General features: G+C 37.3%; 1 protein-coding gene across 1 annotated transcript in view; it reads right to left on the reverse strand.

Annotated features, from left to right (window-relative positions):
• Nucleotides 1–283: 283 nt before the first annotated feature.
• Nucleotides 284–16,268, reverse strand: part of LOC124612604 (ras GTPase-activating-like protein IQGAP1) — a 340,604-nt gene continuing 324,619 nt past the window's right edge. Inside the window, exons 31-33 of the mRNA XM_047140897.1 lie at nt 9,494–9,737; nt 2,486–2,619; nt 284–2,402 (exon numbers count right to left, since the gene is read on the reverse strand). Coding sequence (XP_046996853.1) covers nt 2,503–2,619; nt 9,494–9,737 — 361 coding nt within the window. The 3' untranslated portion in view covers nt 284–2,402; nt 2,486–2,502. The remainder of the gene's footprint in view (nt 2,403–2,485; nt 2,620–9,493; nt 9,738–16,268) is intronic.

Below are 16,268 nucleotides of genomic sequence, written 5' to 3' on the forward strand. Positions count from 1 at the left end.
GAACACAACTCATGTAATATTTCTTCCCTGTAGGTTCTAATTTGCAATAAAAATAGCAATAATTTTCAATATAACTTTGATTCAAAATGACTAGAAAATGTGAAAGATTGTCCTCCATCTGTGTCAATAAAGAGAGACTGGGACAGGGACAGTTATACAAACATGTGGGTAAGGGGGTGGGGGGAGGGGGAAGGAAGGAGAGAGGGAGAGATGGAGAGATGGAGAGATGGAGAGAGGGGGAGGGGGAGAGGGAGGGAGGGAGGGAGGGAGGGAGAGAGAGAGAGAGAGAGAGAGAGAGAGATGATAAATCTGAATGAACATATTCTGAACACACAAACAGGTTTTTTGCATGTGGCATCCTGCACAAAATGTGTCCTATTCAAAATATCCATTACAGGTATTATATTTTACTTTCAGACAAGTATTAAAAATACTTAACAATATATATTTGTACACAGTTTCGAACGTTATTTCACATACATATATACATACACAAAAATAATTGGGTAACTGAGATTTTGTCTGATTGATTTAATGTTATTTATAAAATATAAAATAAGCCATCTAAAAATATGATTTACTTAACAATGACAATAATGAATTAGGTATTGTCCAGAGTGTACTTGGCCCTGCCAAGAACAAGTACAATAATGATATTGCATTTTATACTGACAGAAAAACAAACAAATTAAAATATTTACAATAATCGACAGAATAATAGTGTGGCCATTTTGAATATAACTAATTTTCACAAACATCTATTGTTTTCAGATTTATTGTGACAACACTTCATCAAATACCATCTATGACATAGAATGCGAAGATGGCCACTGTATGGTCAAAACTGGTGTTGATCGTTATTACATTATACATATGATTGTGTTTAAAATATTAAAGACATTGTGGCTTACAACCTTATGACTTAATAAAACTGCATAAACATTCAAAACTGACCCTCTAACTTCAATAAATTTGGAATATGACAGTGTTGTCCATATCTGTAGTCAAAGTAACATATAATTGGTATGTGTATAGAAGTAATTTTATTGCAATCTTTGGCAGAGTTCTTTAGTTCAGTCTTGATCCCATTTGGTTAAAATTGGTTTATTTTTGCTCATAGTTTTCTGAAGAAAGAAGCATTCCAAATTTTCTATGAACAAGAGATAAATATCTTTACAACATCTGAAGTTGAAGTACAATAAATAAAACTATGAATTCATTGAATCTTGCTGGATGGAAGATGTTTCTGACGTGTTCCCAGCTCTTGCCTTATCCAAATTCTCATTTTAGTAAGAAAGTACCAAGTATTTACACTTAATCAATTTGAGAGAGAGTGCAGCATGCCATCTATACCAAATACAAAAATCTAATTCTACAAGATATTAAATGATTTTAAGCAATTTGTCAAAAGATGTGACTTTCAGCATCTATGTTAATATGTAATACATTTTGCCCATTACAGTTAACAATACTTTTTCTACTTTTCCAAGAAATGTCTCTGAGATTGAACAGGTAGAGTGTGATTTTCTTGAGGAGAGAAAGAAAAGAAGGCTGTGCTGAGCTCCTTCAGCATCAAGGCACCTTACGAATGTCATAATTTTCCACAAAATCTTTGAAACGACCCTTTTCCAGATGCAAATGGGGATTTAGGTGACGATCTCATTGTGGAAATCATGTAACTGCAACATAGTTACTTCTTGTAAGTTTTAATTTTCTTTACACTGTTCATATAATGCAGTTTCAATTTGTTTGTGTCTCACTTCTATATTTCTCTTGTACTCAAAATGAAAAACATTTTTTATAGCTTGAAATAACAGTACAAACAAAGCATGTAAAACACCTGTATTCATTGGAGCCATTACCTTTGAGTCACAATACACAAAAGAACTATGCATTAAAAACAGAATTTTATGAGAGATTAAATCTTTACTTCATCTGGGCAAATTATCAGCTTACATGTAAATTTATGCAATTATCAGAAAGTAACAATTATCACTTTGGTACATGTAGCTGTATAACAGTAAGACATTATGTAGACACACAAATATCTATACTGTGGCAAAGGTGAAATGTAAGTAATTGGTCAGTTGTCAGTAGCAAGAACTGCTAGCCACCTGCATTAAGCAGCTTAACAGCAGAACTCCCTTAGACAAACAAATTATGTCTTCAGTAGTGGAACATGACAAAACTGTTGTCACATTTGTTGTACATATTTTAAGTTGCCTGCTCCAGATGAACAGCAGTTCTCCCTTTAATTTATTATGCTGGTACGTCTGAGGCTTGTTACCCTTTTGTTATAATTTATTGTGGGATAGACCTTTTGTGCTACTGACAACTGTGAAGGTCTCCTTTGCTCTGCCATCCTTTTCATTTTGAGAGGTGCTGTGGCTGCAGTGAAAGACCTGCTCATAGGGCACACATATGATGAACAGGTAACTAGTATCTCAAAGCTACTAAAAATATTATATTTTTCCATTTCCATTACCTTATGTGTAATGTGAATTATGATTTGCTGTAAAATTTTCTATTAAGCAGAAATAATAGGAGATTAACATTCAGTTTTGCCTTGCCAAATAGATCCATAACAGCTGCGCCCTCATACTGAAGCTGCAGTAAATTCTGAAAAATAAACAGAGAATGATATGGCACATTAAAAATTGTTTATCTACAAGCAGATTTAATTGGTCTAAAAATCTTCACCAGAAAGCTTAGTTTCTCAGAAAATGATATGATCTCTCATTTTCTCCTTGACTCTTCAGGATATGTGGCAATTATACAACAAATCAACATGCTTCCAATCAGAGGTCACAATACCCAAACATTTAAATTGTAATAATTACATTCTGCAGTGTGAAAGCCGTGTATCATGAAGTTCATTATATTTTCTGTTGAATGCTCATGAGTGTGGACCAGAGTATTCATGTAAACAATAACTCAAAAAATAGTTAGACATTTCCCCTACTCCCAAGTAAAAAATGTTGTAAAATCTGAGAGCAGGAGTTTACTAATATCAATGACTGATGGTTATTTGATGCTGAAATTAGATCTTGACTTCTTCACAAGTCTGAGATTTGTGTATTTCCTTAAAATGACCATCCATTTCCCACATAAGGAACCATAACACCCAACTTCCAAAGAACTCTATACTGGTAACACTTTTATTGGTCAATGCCACATTTCCCAATACTTTTGTATGTTAAATTTTGCTGTAAATGGCTTGTTTTAGTGAATCTTTAATGTTGTATAGTAATTAAACTGGGTATTGTTGCAGAAAGCAAGTATAAATACAAAATTATAAAATACATTACTTTATGTAAGTGTCTTAGGGGCAAAGATGACAAATTGTGTGTGGGTGAGGGGCAGGTGACACCTGGTCGATAACTTAACACTTGTAGTATTCTGTGAATTGTCTCCTTTATTCCTAAAGGATTTACAATCTGGCAGAACTTTCCACACCATAAATACAGTAATTTAGCTTCACAAACATGTAAATCAACAGGTCACCTGCTTGATTTGCTTCTATCAGTCAATCACACCATAGGATAAATGAAGTCATACAAACATCGATGTCATCAACTGTAACAGATGGAATAATTTAAATCATGGTTTACAAGGAGTATGGTAGCTTCTTAGACAATCATCATTGGCTTCGCCCACTCACAACCATATATCTCCTTTCAACCTAACCTAAACCTCTGGCTACACTACACATCCACTTGTCACTATAAACATTATTTACAAAATAGAGATAATAATACTGGATAAAACTTACTGGCAGATTAAAACTAAGTGCTGAACCAGGACTGAAATATAGAACCTTGCCTTTTGGGGGCCATACTCTTATCAAGCCAAATTTCCGGGTTTGAGTCTCAGTTTGGCACATAGTATTAATTCCCCATGGAGCTTTATTAAATATTATTTTCATTATTTTGTAGATCAAGTTTGTGTTAATGGGTTGATCTGTAGTGTCGCCCATGGTTTAGGTTAGGCTGTAGGTCATGATTTTGTCAAGAGTCCTGATGAAGAACACAGCTTTAATGTGCCAGGAAGTTTCAAAACAGCACATACTCAATTGCGGAGTGAAATGTTCATTCTGCAGTATCAAATAAACATGGAAATAAACATTCTCAGTGTTCTGTTATACTACCAGAAACAAGTTTGTGTGATGATGTGTCTCCCATGCTGTGACTGGCTGATAGAAGCAAATTGAACAGGTACTATTTTGATTTGGGTGTTTTTGAAGCTTAAGTACCGTATTTGGTGGTATTTGATTTTATACCTATATACTACAAAAATATGCAGTGTAACTCATCCACTGCAGTAAGCAACTCTCTGAAATGTCTCAGTTATGGTAAAATTTGTTGCACAAAATTATCAGCAAATGTGACTTCGGCAGATAAAACTGTTACATAAGTTTAAATATATAGGAATTTCAAGATGGTTCCTTTATTGAGAGAAATGATTTGTTTAGTAATGAAACCCACAACCTCTTACAAACGCATAGGTACTTCAGGCAGAGTTAAAGGAAACAGTGAAACACACTGGGTTGCACCTCCAGACTAGGCTGACAACTCTTATGGTTCAAATGGCTCTGAGAAACATGGGACTTAACATCTGAGGTCATCAGTCCCCTAGAACTTAGAACTACTTAAACCTAACTAACCTAAGGACATCACACACATCCATGACTGATGCAGGATTCAAACCTGCGACCATAGCAGTCGTGTCGTTCCAGACTGAAGCACTTAGAACCACTCGGCCACTGCGGCCAGCCGTCAACTCTTATGAAAACAGATTATGTTCAGTCCTAGGTTCTTGTTTCATCCTCAGAATGATGATGGTGAACCCTACAAATATTTACATGGTAATGAGTCTTACATTTATCTGCAGTGGCAGGTCTCAGTGGAGTAGATACCCTGAAGGGATGCAACCCTTCAGAATTTGTGGAAAAACAATTTTCCAAGCCAGCAGGAAATGTGGTCATTGTCAAATGTCTACTGTTGTGCAGAAGGCAGTTTGTTTTTACATGCTAAAGTGAAAACTCTAAACACCTGTTTTCACATTACAGTGAAGTGCTTATGATTCGCCATAAATTTGCATCAGAAGAGAACTATGGAGTTACGACAATGCTTTAAAAACAACTTTAAACAGTGTATGGTTGCAGAGTTATATCACCCAAAAAAGGGCATAAATCACATGAAAACTGGTGAAACCGTATGTGAAAACTGGCGAAAAATCACCCAACAACTGGTTACACACCTGAAAACTGTCAACACATAAAAATTGACAAAAAAACATCAAATAAAACAACTTTTTTCATGCCTCTACTGATTGAGTGATTTTTTTTGTTGAAGTTTTTAGCTACAGGTCACTCTTGGTTTATGCTCACGCATTTTTAATGTGTTAGTTTCAGAGGACCCAGTATATTTCTGTATTGAGAACAAATAATTTGCAGTGTATGTCTTGAAAATACATTACATGTGGCACGGACAACATCTTAAAATCAGATTACATAAATATTTAAAAGCTTAGAATCAGAAAATACTCTGCTTAATATTTATGTGCATTCATCTGGATTTTCAGTCCACTTCACCAACACCAATTATTCCTTCTCACTTAAAATTTTTTTTTCTGGCAATTACCCATTTTTAAAGGTAGACTTAAAGCTGATGTTACACCCTCTGCCTTGTTCATCTCATTTACTGTCCCTCTTTCCACCGACATTTCACGAGACACAGAGTAGCTTAAATGGGTTAAGGCTCATATGTTGAAAGTAATTATTTAGTTTTAAGCATCTGTATTAAACAACCATGTTACAAACTATTGGTACCACTGCAAATTTAAAGTACAGACTGGTTTCCATGCTGTGTCATGTAATCTTATTAGCTGAAGCTACAACAGTCTGTCAACAGAAGAATTTTATATTTACACTTATACAGGAAAGTGTAAAAAGAATTGTTGCCCTGTAATAAAGATTTCCCAATCATCAGGTACAAGAATAACACTGTTTTAAAAACAAACAAGTGTGAAGCAAAAGGTGATAACTGAACCAAAATAATGACCACAGACTGATTAGTCAAAACTGGACCACATGCAGAAATATTCCTAAGTTTTAAAATTAGTTTGTATACCATTCATTGAACCACAGCATCTTGTGTATCATTACAACAATTAATTTTTTTTCCTTAAAGAAAAAATCACCACAAAGTTCACACCTGTTGAAAGACACCATTTATCATACATCATTTCATTTTGTGTATAATACAGCTTAGGAATGATATGTTAGGGTATGCTGAAAAGTAATGCCTCTGAATTGTTTTAGCTTTTTAAATATAACCAACTTTATTAACACTGCATCTTTATTCATCATGTCTAAATTCTCAACATAGTCACCCTAGCAACAAACATACTCATATTTCTCCCAAGGAGAAAACAGTTTGTTGACACCATCACTGTAAAATGTTTGATATTGTTGATGGAGTTACAACCTCATCCCAGGTTGCACCCTTTCATTACTATCAAAGTGATGTTATCGAATGTGTTCTTCAAGTTTTGGAAACATGTGAAAATCGGATGGGGACCAAGACAAGACTGTATGGAGGATGATCGATGACAGTCAACCCAAAGTGTTGGTTTGCTACAGATGTAACAGTACTCGTGTGGGGTCTGCCATGGTCATGCTGAAGGAGAGAGTGCTCCATGTGAAGACGAACTCCTTGAATGCATGCTTTTAGTTTCCTGAGGGTTTCGTTGCACCTCACAGAGTTTACGGTGGTGCCTTTAGGCATGAATTCCAAATACACCATACCTTGAACATCCCAGAACACTGTCACCATGATTTTACCTGCTGATGGCATGGTCTTTAACTTTCTTAGTGTTGGTGATACTTTGTGGGGGAAGTCCGTGCTTCTCTCATGTTTTCAGGATAAAAATGGTGAACCCTGTTTTCACAATCTGCCAAAATGTTGTTTGGGGACCCATCAGCCTCAACACTCAAAACACAAACGAAACTGTTGACAGGTGTCCATCCTCCTTAGTTTCATGTCAAGAGTGAGCATTTGGGGGGCCCACCAGTCTCACTGTTACCTGTACAGAAGTTCTGCAATGATGGTCCTTACACACACTTGTGATATGCCACATTTATCTCGGAGCTGTGTCTATGGTATCCTACAACTTTCTCTTATGAGTTTATCACTCTGATCCCCATGAGTCTCATCTATCGTCATACACAATAATCCACTGTGAGATCTATAACGCACATTGAGGTTAGCACCATCGTTCCCTTCATTAAGAGCATGAACTACCTAATGTCGCATATTACTGATATCATTACAATCATGACCATACCCAGCTTTCATTCTTCCATGGATTTCAATTGAAGGCAGTTTTTCTGCAGTCAGAAACTCAATTACAGCATGCTATTTCACACACACCAACACGGTTACATTACACACCGCCATGTTACAAATAACAATTTGGAGGCCTCTAGCAGGAGAGATTTGCAACTTTTGTCAGGAAAGCTGGAAACTCGAACAAGTAATATGTGTGACATGTAATACCTCAACCAATATTGGAAACACAATAAAAATTTGGAGTCATTACCTTTCAGCATGCCCTTGTAATTGCAATATACAAAAATCAAAATTTGTGATTATACAGGGGGAGAAAAATTTTGTCACAGAATTTTAAAGCTAGATACCTGACACCACTAGGAACCAAAGTTACTAATGTTGTGTAGGTCAACAATGCACAATTTTTAAACTACGGAAACTTGGCACCAAGGACTTTCGATTGGCCACGAGATTGCCCAGTTGCTGGATGCTCTGGTCCATGCATGACCGCGAATGCTTTGCCTGCCGGTCTGCACGCTCAGTGGTAGCGTGCCAGCCTTCCACTCTGGGGGCAAATCCGTCCTGACACATCTATTCTAGTTTCATGATAAGACGCACCGGGAACAAACCTATCAACAGCTGTTAGTTCGTGTACAGAATATCTTTTACAAATTGCGTCAGCACTGAAAAGAGCCCTTTTTTGTAGCTAGGACATTATTTACTTAAAGCAGTTGTTCAAATTGGTGACCCTCAAGACGTGACAAGCTCGGTAACGTCGAAAGGTGTTTTACCGAACTCTTTCAAAGATTCCTGGCATTACCATGATTTAATTGGCAGCATGTTGAATGCAATACATTAATTCCTCTTTGTTTCTAGGTGGTTTGCGTCCAGGTGGTGAACCTTAACTTTGAAGAATCCCCACAAGAAAAAGTCCAGTGGTGTGAGGTCTGGTGATAACGGTGGCCATGTCATACGAGCACATCTGCCAGCTAGCCAGCTACCCCGCCATTGAAGAGTTCATTTAAATATCTGTGCACAGCATGACTGTTATGTATGGGTGCCCCATGATGCTGCAACCATTTGCGTAGCTGTATGTCCAGGGGAACATCTTCCAGCATTGTTCCCGGTGTCTGTGGACAAATGTGATGTGAGTATTTACCCTTGCCCAATAATAAATTTTGAATGTGGTAAAGGCCATCCCGATAGAAAGTGCACTCATCGGTAAACAACACAATGGTGGGGAAGTTGGGATCTTGTGCAACACATTGCAGTAACTGCCAGCAAAACCCTAGCCTGTGTTCACAATCCACCACAAGATTTAGGTCTTTGACAGGGTGTAAACTAAATGGATGCTGGCTGTCATCCCTCAAACCTCCCAGACTAACCGATGAGTGAACCCATGTCGTGTCCAGCCACTTGAGTACTTGTCGTAGTTGCTTCCTTGAAGCACTTGAGAACAGTCTCTTCAGATGCAGCATCCTGTCGTGTTCAAGGTCTTCCAGCATCACCACGATATCCCGCTAACAATCTGTTTCACCAAGTCGCCGGTGAATTATTGTAATGTTTGCGGGTGTGGGTGGCATCTTGCTGAGTACTGTTCCTCATACGACTGTTGAGCTTCATGCAGATTACCATCGGCTAATCCATAAACAAAAACCATATCTCATTGTTTTTCAAACGAATACTGTGCTGCCATGCTTACTGTATGACTAAACCGCACGTGACACACGATTGCTCTGAAGCGAAGCTTAGGTGTGATGCCTCTGACGTGAGGTGGAGACAAACAGTAAGACTTATTTGACACTTGTGTGTATAATGTTGGGGCAGTGATGGGGCACGGGGCTTTTGTATGTGTGAACTGACAACCATAGTGCTGCCTGTCAACCGATGAACGGCAACATGGCCAATCGGGGTTCATGGTGCCAAGTTTCCGTGGTTTGAAAATGATGCATTGTCGACCTACACAACATTGTTAATTTTGGTTCCTACTGGCATCAGCTATCCAGGGTTAAAATTTTGTGACACAATTTTTCTCCACCCTGTATACAACACAGTTTTATTCACATATTTGTGTACCAATGAAAATATAGCACAGAAATATTAATTTGAGCTTTAGCACTATCAATATTTTTTATAACAGAATGCAATAATATTTAATTTACCTGCATATCAATATCCACCTTCTCCATGTCAACTCCCATGAACTTTGCGGAGACAATAAATATGCCAGGCATTTCAGACGGGCTTATTTCAAACTGTAGGTTACGAAACTGAGCAGCTGGTAGTCCGTCAACTTCAAGCAGTATTCCTTTCTCATGTAGACGAGCAGCACTATAACGCAGTTTAAGCTTCCTACTTGCTTTTGAATGTTTCTCTCCAGCCTCACTTCTTGGTATGTGCACTTTTCTGCAACACAGTGTATGTCATATAAGTTTTCTGCTATTAAAGTCCCTTATATATTTTGTCTCAGCCAACAGGTAAACTGTGAAAGTTTGTGTAAATGTTAAAAAAAAAACACACACACACACCTCTGATGTGTATGTATGTCTTCAATCATTTGTAATAACAGTTAGAGACACATGCATGAAGTGTCAATCTGAGGTTTTGCAGAGCAATTTAAGAACAAAGCATTGTGTAAAATAATGAGTGAGCATACTACCCACTGGTGTAATGCAAGATTTTTGGCTGCTTGCACACTGTTCTTCTTTGGGGCTGGACACATAGGAAGAAAACAGTAATTCAGAATCAAAATAAAATAGTAGCATGAAGGTCAGAATTTAATGTTAAGCTAACACCGAGTTCATTAGGGGGTGGGGGCACTTGCAGTGAGGAAGCGTTGTAATTGTGGCTGCATTAAGCAATCATTCCACTGCTCACTCAAGTGATACAGGGAAACAACAGGAAACCTACGGCTGGTCAGATTATGATTTTAATACTTATTTGTCCTAAACTCAGAGTAAGATGATTTAGCAGTTATAGAAGGGACCTGTCAGACTTAAAACTGTACAAAAACAGGAGTAGCACTGTCACTATCCATCTCAACAGCTAATACAGCACTGTTTTGTTTTGGTGAAGGAAAATGGTTTGTATATGCACGTGCTGCTCTCTCTGTGGAAAAATATCCTACTTCATGATTCACAAAGATTCCTTATTCTAAATGGGATCGCTGTGCAACTTTACTGTTGAGGTGTAACAATTGAAAATAAAATGACAGGAAGAATGCTAACTTTGATTTTACTCTGGATGCCCATGTAAGAATAGGTGTAACAAGCCACTCTAGCCTTCTGCATGATGGCTATTTTCATGGTAACAGTCCAATACAAATTAACCATTTGATTTCATATAATAATTTGAAGTTGGGTGTGGACGCCACATTATGCTTGGAGCAGGAAATGCCCATACAGTAGAGTCTCGATAGTTCGAGGTGAATGGGACCAGAACCACCTCGAACTATCGAAAACTCGGACTATCGAAATTTAAATGGGGAAAAAAAAAATATTATTATATTGTAACTAATACAGGTCAAAATATGAACTTTATTAAAATAAAAGTATTTACACATGCATTTGCATTGGCAGAGTAACAATAATTATTTATTTAGACAAGTAATAGTGAAGTGTCTTTAGTTTGGCGAAGCTGCAACATTTCTTCGCGCCAATGTCACGCCACCGTCTCAGGAGCAGTTGGTGTCGCCTCAGGCTATTGTTCCACGCAGCATATGGCAGCCTCGAGAGCAGCGTAGCCGTCGATGTGACTCATCATCGGTGCAGCCTATGCCTCGTCACTCTCACACTGCCATGGAATGTTAACCATGTTAATTATAGAAGAGTCTGTCACTTCCAACTGTTCGTCCGAATTTAACCACTTGCCTACTTCCACCTCTTCTGCCTCTTCACACCCTGGCAATCTTCTGATTAAATTACACGATGGTCGATCGTCCTCATCTGCTAAATCTTCAGTTTCTGTGTCTGGCATACTTTCCTGTAGAATTTTCCTCCATGACTTAGAAATTGTGTGTGACTTTATTTCGCTCCAAGATTCGCTAATCCAGTACACAACGTCCTTCAAAGTCACTTTCTTCAAAGCTCCTACAATGTTTTCATTGTCTTCGGAATGCAGGATTGACTGTAGCAATTGCTGTTGATACATTTTTTTTTTAGACATTCCAGAATGCCCTGATCCATGGGCTGAATGAGACAGGTAATGTTTGGCGGGAAAAACAAGGCGCGGATACTGTCACACTGCAGATCTCCTGCACTTGCATGTGAGGACGCATTATCCATGAGCAAAATTGCTTTGCATGGCAGTCCCCTTTCTTTTAAAAAATTCTTGCAGTCAGATACAAACGAGTTAAAAAACCAGTTCTTTAAGATTTCCTGATTCATCCAGGGATTATTCTGATGTGTATAGACAACCGGAAGAGCTTAGATGGATACATTCTTGAATGCTCTTGGCGTGGCAGACTTCCCAATCACAACTAGTTTTAGTTTGTGGTTTCCAGTTGCATTTGAAGCTGCCATAACTGTGACCCGCTGTTTGCTTTTTTTGTGCCCAGGAGCACTTTTTTCTTCACAAGAAGCAAGTGTTCTCGCTGGTAACATTTTAAAATTTAGCCCAGTTTTGTCACAGTTATATATTTGTTCATTAGACAAATTTTTTTCATTTATGATTTTTTTAAACTCGACGATAAATTCTGAAATGGCCTGAGCGTAACCAGAGAGTTTTTCTCCACATACGTCTAGTTGATGCACTCCATACCTCTTCTTCCACTTGTCGAGCCAGCCCACACTAGTGGCGAAATTGTCATCTCCTTCCTGCAACTGGTTTCTGAAAAACAAATCTTTTTCTTGCAAGACTGTGCCAGAAATCGGAGCACCCTTCTGTCTCTGTTGGGTAAACCACATGAACAATGCCTCACTTGTTTTTTCGAAGTCTGACTTCTTTATAATTCTTTCACTGAGAGATTCGTGTGAGCATTTCTGTGAAGAAAACTGTTCCAATTTAAGTCAGTTTCTTCGCCAGTCACCAACAGTAATTTCACCGCCACCATTTTTGAGAGCAAGTTTTTTTATTGTTTCTCGTTTGTCAAGTTGTCTTAGTGCTTCTAATTTTAGATGCAAAGGCACAAATTTCCTCTTTTTTGTTACAGCACTCATCTTTGTAAGGTGTACAATGGAACACACAGTCAACAAACAAAATGACACACAACACTGTACAGTAGAGGTACTGGGAACTACAGCAGCATATGAACTCCTCATTTTTGATCGGTAGCAGCCGGCAGTAGTTGGGGTATTTTGTGCCATACTGACAACAGATGTTTGTGCAACAGGGCTGCGAGCTTATCGTCAGTGTTGATTGTATTGTTGTCTGCTTTGTCACTTAACTGTACTCTCCCTATCTATCTTTTGCAATTATGTTTTCATTATTTATCATGTCAGTAAAAAGAAGAAGAAGAAGAAGAAGAAGAAGAAGAAGAAGAAAAGTAGATTGTTGCAACCACTCGAACTATCGAGACTGTACTGTATTTTGTTTGGTTGGGCAAGAATGATACAACTGAGTAGACAACACTTTTCTACAAGTTATTTCTAGGGCCCCACTGAGTTCAGAAAGGATGCAACCATAGCGGGCAATAAAATGTCAGTTTGTTTTATGTTAATTCCAGAAGCATGGCAATATAAATTTCATCACTGGGGAAAGATGTGGCACTGCTCTCTGATTATTTTAACTTTCAGATTGAAAATCAATATAACAAAGTTGTTCAGACTTCTTTCTTACTGGCCTGAAGTTTTTATTAATGGTGCATTTTGGATCTTCCAAGTGTATGCCCATCATACTACCCAAAGACAATCTCTCACCATTATTTCTTGTTACTGAAGAGAAATAAAGAATAATTTCACATTATAGTAAACAATGGAAACTCCAGGTTGTAATATCAACAACGTAGGAGAAAACAGATTGCTCCTTACGATAAAGAAGTTAGTAGCATCTGTCTTTTCAAACATTGTTCTCATTACATTAGCAACATTTTTCAGACAGCTTGGCATGACAATACTCAGAATTAACACAGAACGTGGTAGAAGGGCATCACACACATTTATCTGCAAATTTGTTGTAGTGTATTGTATACACTCATCTATCACAAATAAAATTGATACGGCATAACTGGATTTTTTGATGTCATTGATGGATGTTTTTCACTTAATTCAGAGAACAGAAGTAGAAGTGAAGCCAACACTGTGTGATGATTACAGCTTTTGGATCTTCCAAGCTGAAGTACGTATAACACCTTCCGAAGTGATATCATCATCTTATTTATTTTGCACTGACACAGTGTAGACTGCATAGAAAGTGCACACGTCATAAAAGATACTTGTGAAGATAATGATTTGATGCTACCTATATAAATTAGTTCTTTTGTTTTTTTCTAATAATTATCAGTTAGAAACTACAACTTTCTTTCATGGTGTTTCTGTACTGAAATACTGGGGGTACACTGGTGGGTGACTTTTTCCTTAGGAGTCAGTTCAAATGGCTCTGAGCACTATGGGACTTAACTGCTGTGGTCATCAGTCCCCTAGAACTTAGAACTACTTAAACCAAACTGACCTAAGGACATCACACACATCCATGCCCGAGGCAGGATTCGAACCTGCGACCGTAGCGGTCACGCGGTTCCAGACTGTAGCGCCTAGAACCGCATGGCCACTCCGGCCAGCTAGCAGTCAGTATCTGACAAATGTACGAAAGTGTGCAAGTGTAAATGATGAACTGAAGAGTGATTTTTTTCCCTGTCTTGATAACACCTGACTTTGAATGTGCCACATGTTTTTCTTTTTCACTAAGACATCCACATCAATAGTACATGAGCTACTTGTAATACATACGTGGATAAATTTGAGTGGCTAATATTTTAATGCAGGTCTATGAACTGCCAAAACCTCTTAACATAACTGATAGGTAAAAGTGTCTACGTACTGATAAAATTTGATGTATAGAAAATCACTTCATAAATGAAAATATGTAAATGCTGAATATTTACTCGCCTGGGCAGCAGAATTTAATGTAATGTTGGCAGTAAGCTTACTGATTAAAATGAAAGCAAAATGGAAATGAAGGTGTGTGAAACTGTAGGTAATGAGAAGTTTGAAGCAGTATTCATCGGAATTTGCTTCATGAGGTCCAGTGTAATGACATAAAAAGCTATGCAAATTATTTGAGAATGGACAAATATACATTTCAGCTTGCCGTTACAAAAATAGACCCTTATATCTGCAAAAACGTCACTAATTTATGAAATCCAGTTCCTGCTAAAGATCATCTCAAGGTTACATTAAGATTTTTAGCAACAAGTGAAAACTATTCCAGCTTGCAATGTAATACCCACATCTCAAAGGATACCACTTCACGTGTTGTTTCAGAGGCATGTGAAACTGTATGTAAACTCACTTGAGCAGGATTTTATGAAGATTAGGTTATTTAGAGTAACAAAGAAATACATTCATTTAATTTACGTGTGCTTTATTAACACCACTTAGATTTCTGCCAAATCGTTAGTCCACTCAATTTCTTCCTCATGTCATCTACGATGCATCACCTCTGAATACAGCTGATGGCTGCAGTTATTTCTTTGTTAAGAATCTTACTGATTATTGTGGTTTTCATAATCAATTTGTTGGGTGTTAAGAAGAATTGCATATTCTTTGCAGTTAGAAATTATCACTGTAGTGGTAGCCACACACGAAGTAAACTTTGATGTCATTTTACAGGTTAGAAGCACGTGAAGCAAGTCAAACAGGCGTACAATGTGGCAAACTTTGATCATGCCCACACTCTAAGTTTGACAATGATCTTTGATCAAAGCTTCCATAGTACACTGTCTAGCAGTTGCCAAAGTGCATTGTTCAAAGTTTGTTGTTAAAGAGATTTGATAATATAAATGGGCTCAAGATAACTACAGTTGCAAATTAACCTGTGGCATAAAATGCAATAATTACAAGTACAAAATAAATTGTTTAGTAAAAACAATGAATGAAAATTAATTGCACTCCTATCACAAATAATAAATATGGGACTAACAACAACTAACAACACAAATAAATCTCAATCTACAGGAAATTTCCAGATGAAGAAAAGGAGTAAGAAAATACAAAACAAATTTCTGCCTGACATTATAAAAAGCGACTAATTTCAAATGGGTCCATTTGTTTTCAAACAACTGTCCCTGTCTTTATCATGTAATAGTAAAATCATTCCATTGGTATATACGTAGTGTTAAAAAAGTATTCCATATTTTGAGAGGTGGTAGAATGGACCAAAAAAGACAAAGTCCAACAAACATGGGCTTCAAAATGCATACCTTAAGAGCTATGAGCACTACATCTCCATTACTATGAAACATATCTACTGAACAAGTGTCCACAGCTTTTAAGATATGCATTTTAGGGCCCATGTTTACTGGAGATTTTTGTCATTTTGGTCCATACTACCACATTCCAGTATATGGAATACTGTTTTTAAAAACATTTTAGAAAGTTCGGCTATGTACTGTAAAAATAGAACAAAACTTTTATTACATTCATTACTTCTGAATTACTGTACAATAATATGATAAAGATGGAGGCAATGGTTTGAAACTGAATGGACACATTTCTGCGTCTCAACTCATTTCAGTGCAACATTGACTTTGGTGACAGTGCAAATACTGTCAGTTCTTGTGCATTTCCTTCAATGTAGGCATAGCATTGATCTTTTTGTGCCACTTTCAATTTATCTTTCGTAAATTTGCAAGACTAAAATGTTGTTCAGTTACTTCAATTGAGAATAACAATAGGACGACTGTAAAAATGCCTCTACAGGAAGTTGAGGAGTATGTATACTTTTATCAAATATTAAACGACAGAGGTAACATTTATCAAACAATGTAGGAAAAGGACACTC

Source organism: Schistocerca americana, chromosome 1 (genome assembly GCF_021461395.2).
Source record: "Schistocerca americana isolate TAMUIC-IGC-003095 chromosome 1, iqSchAmer2.1, whole genome shotgun sequence".
Lineage (NCBI taxonomy): Eukaryota > Metazoa > Arthropoda > Insecta > Orthoptera > Acrididae > Schistocerca > Schistocerca americana.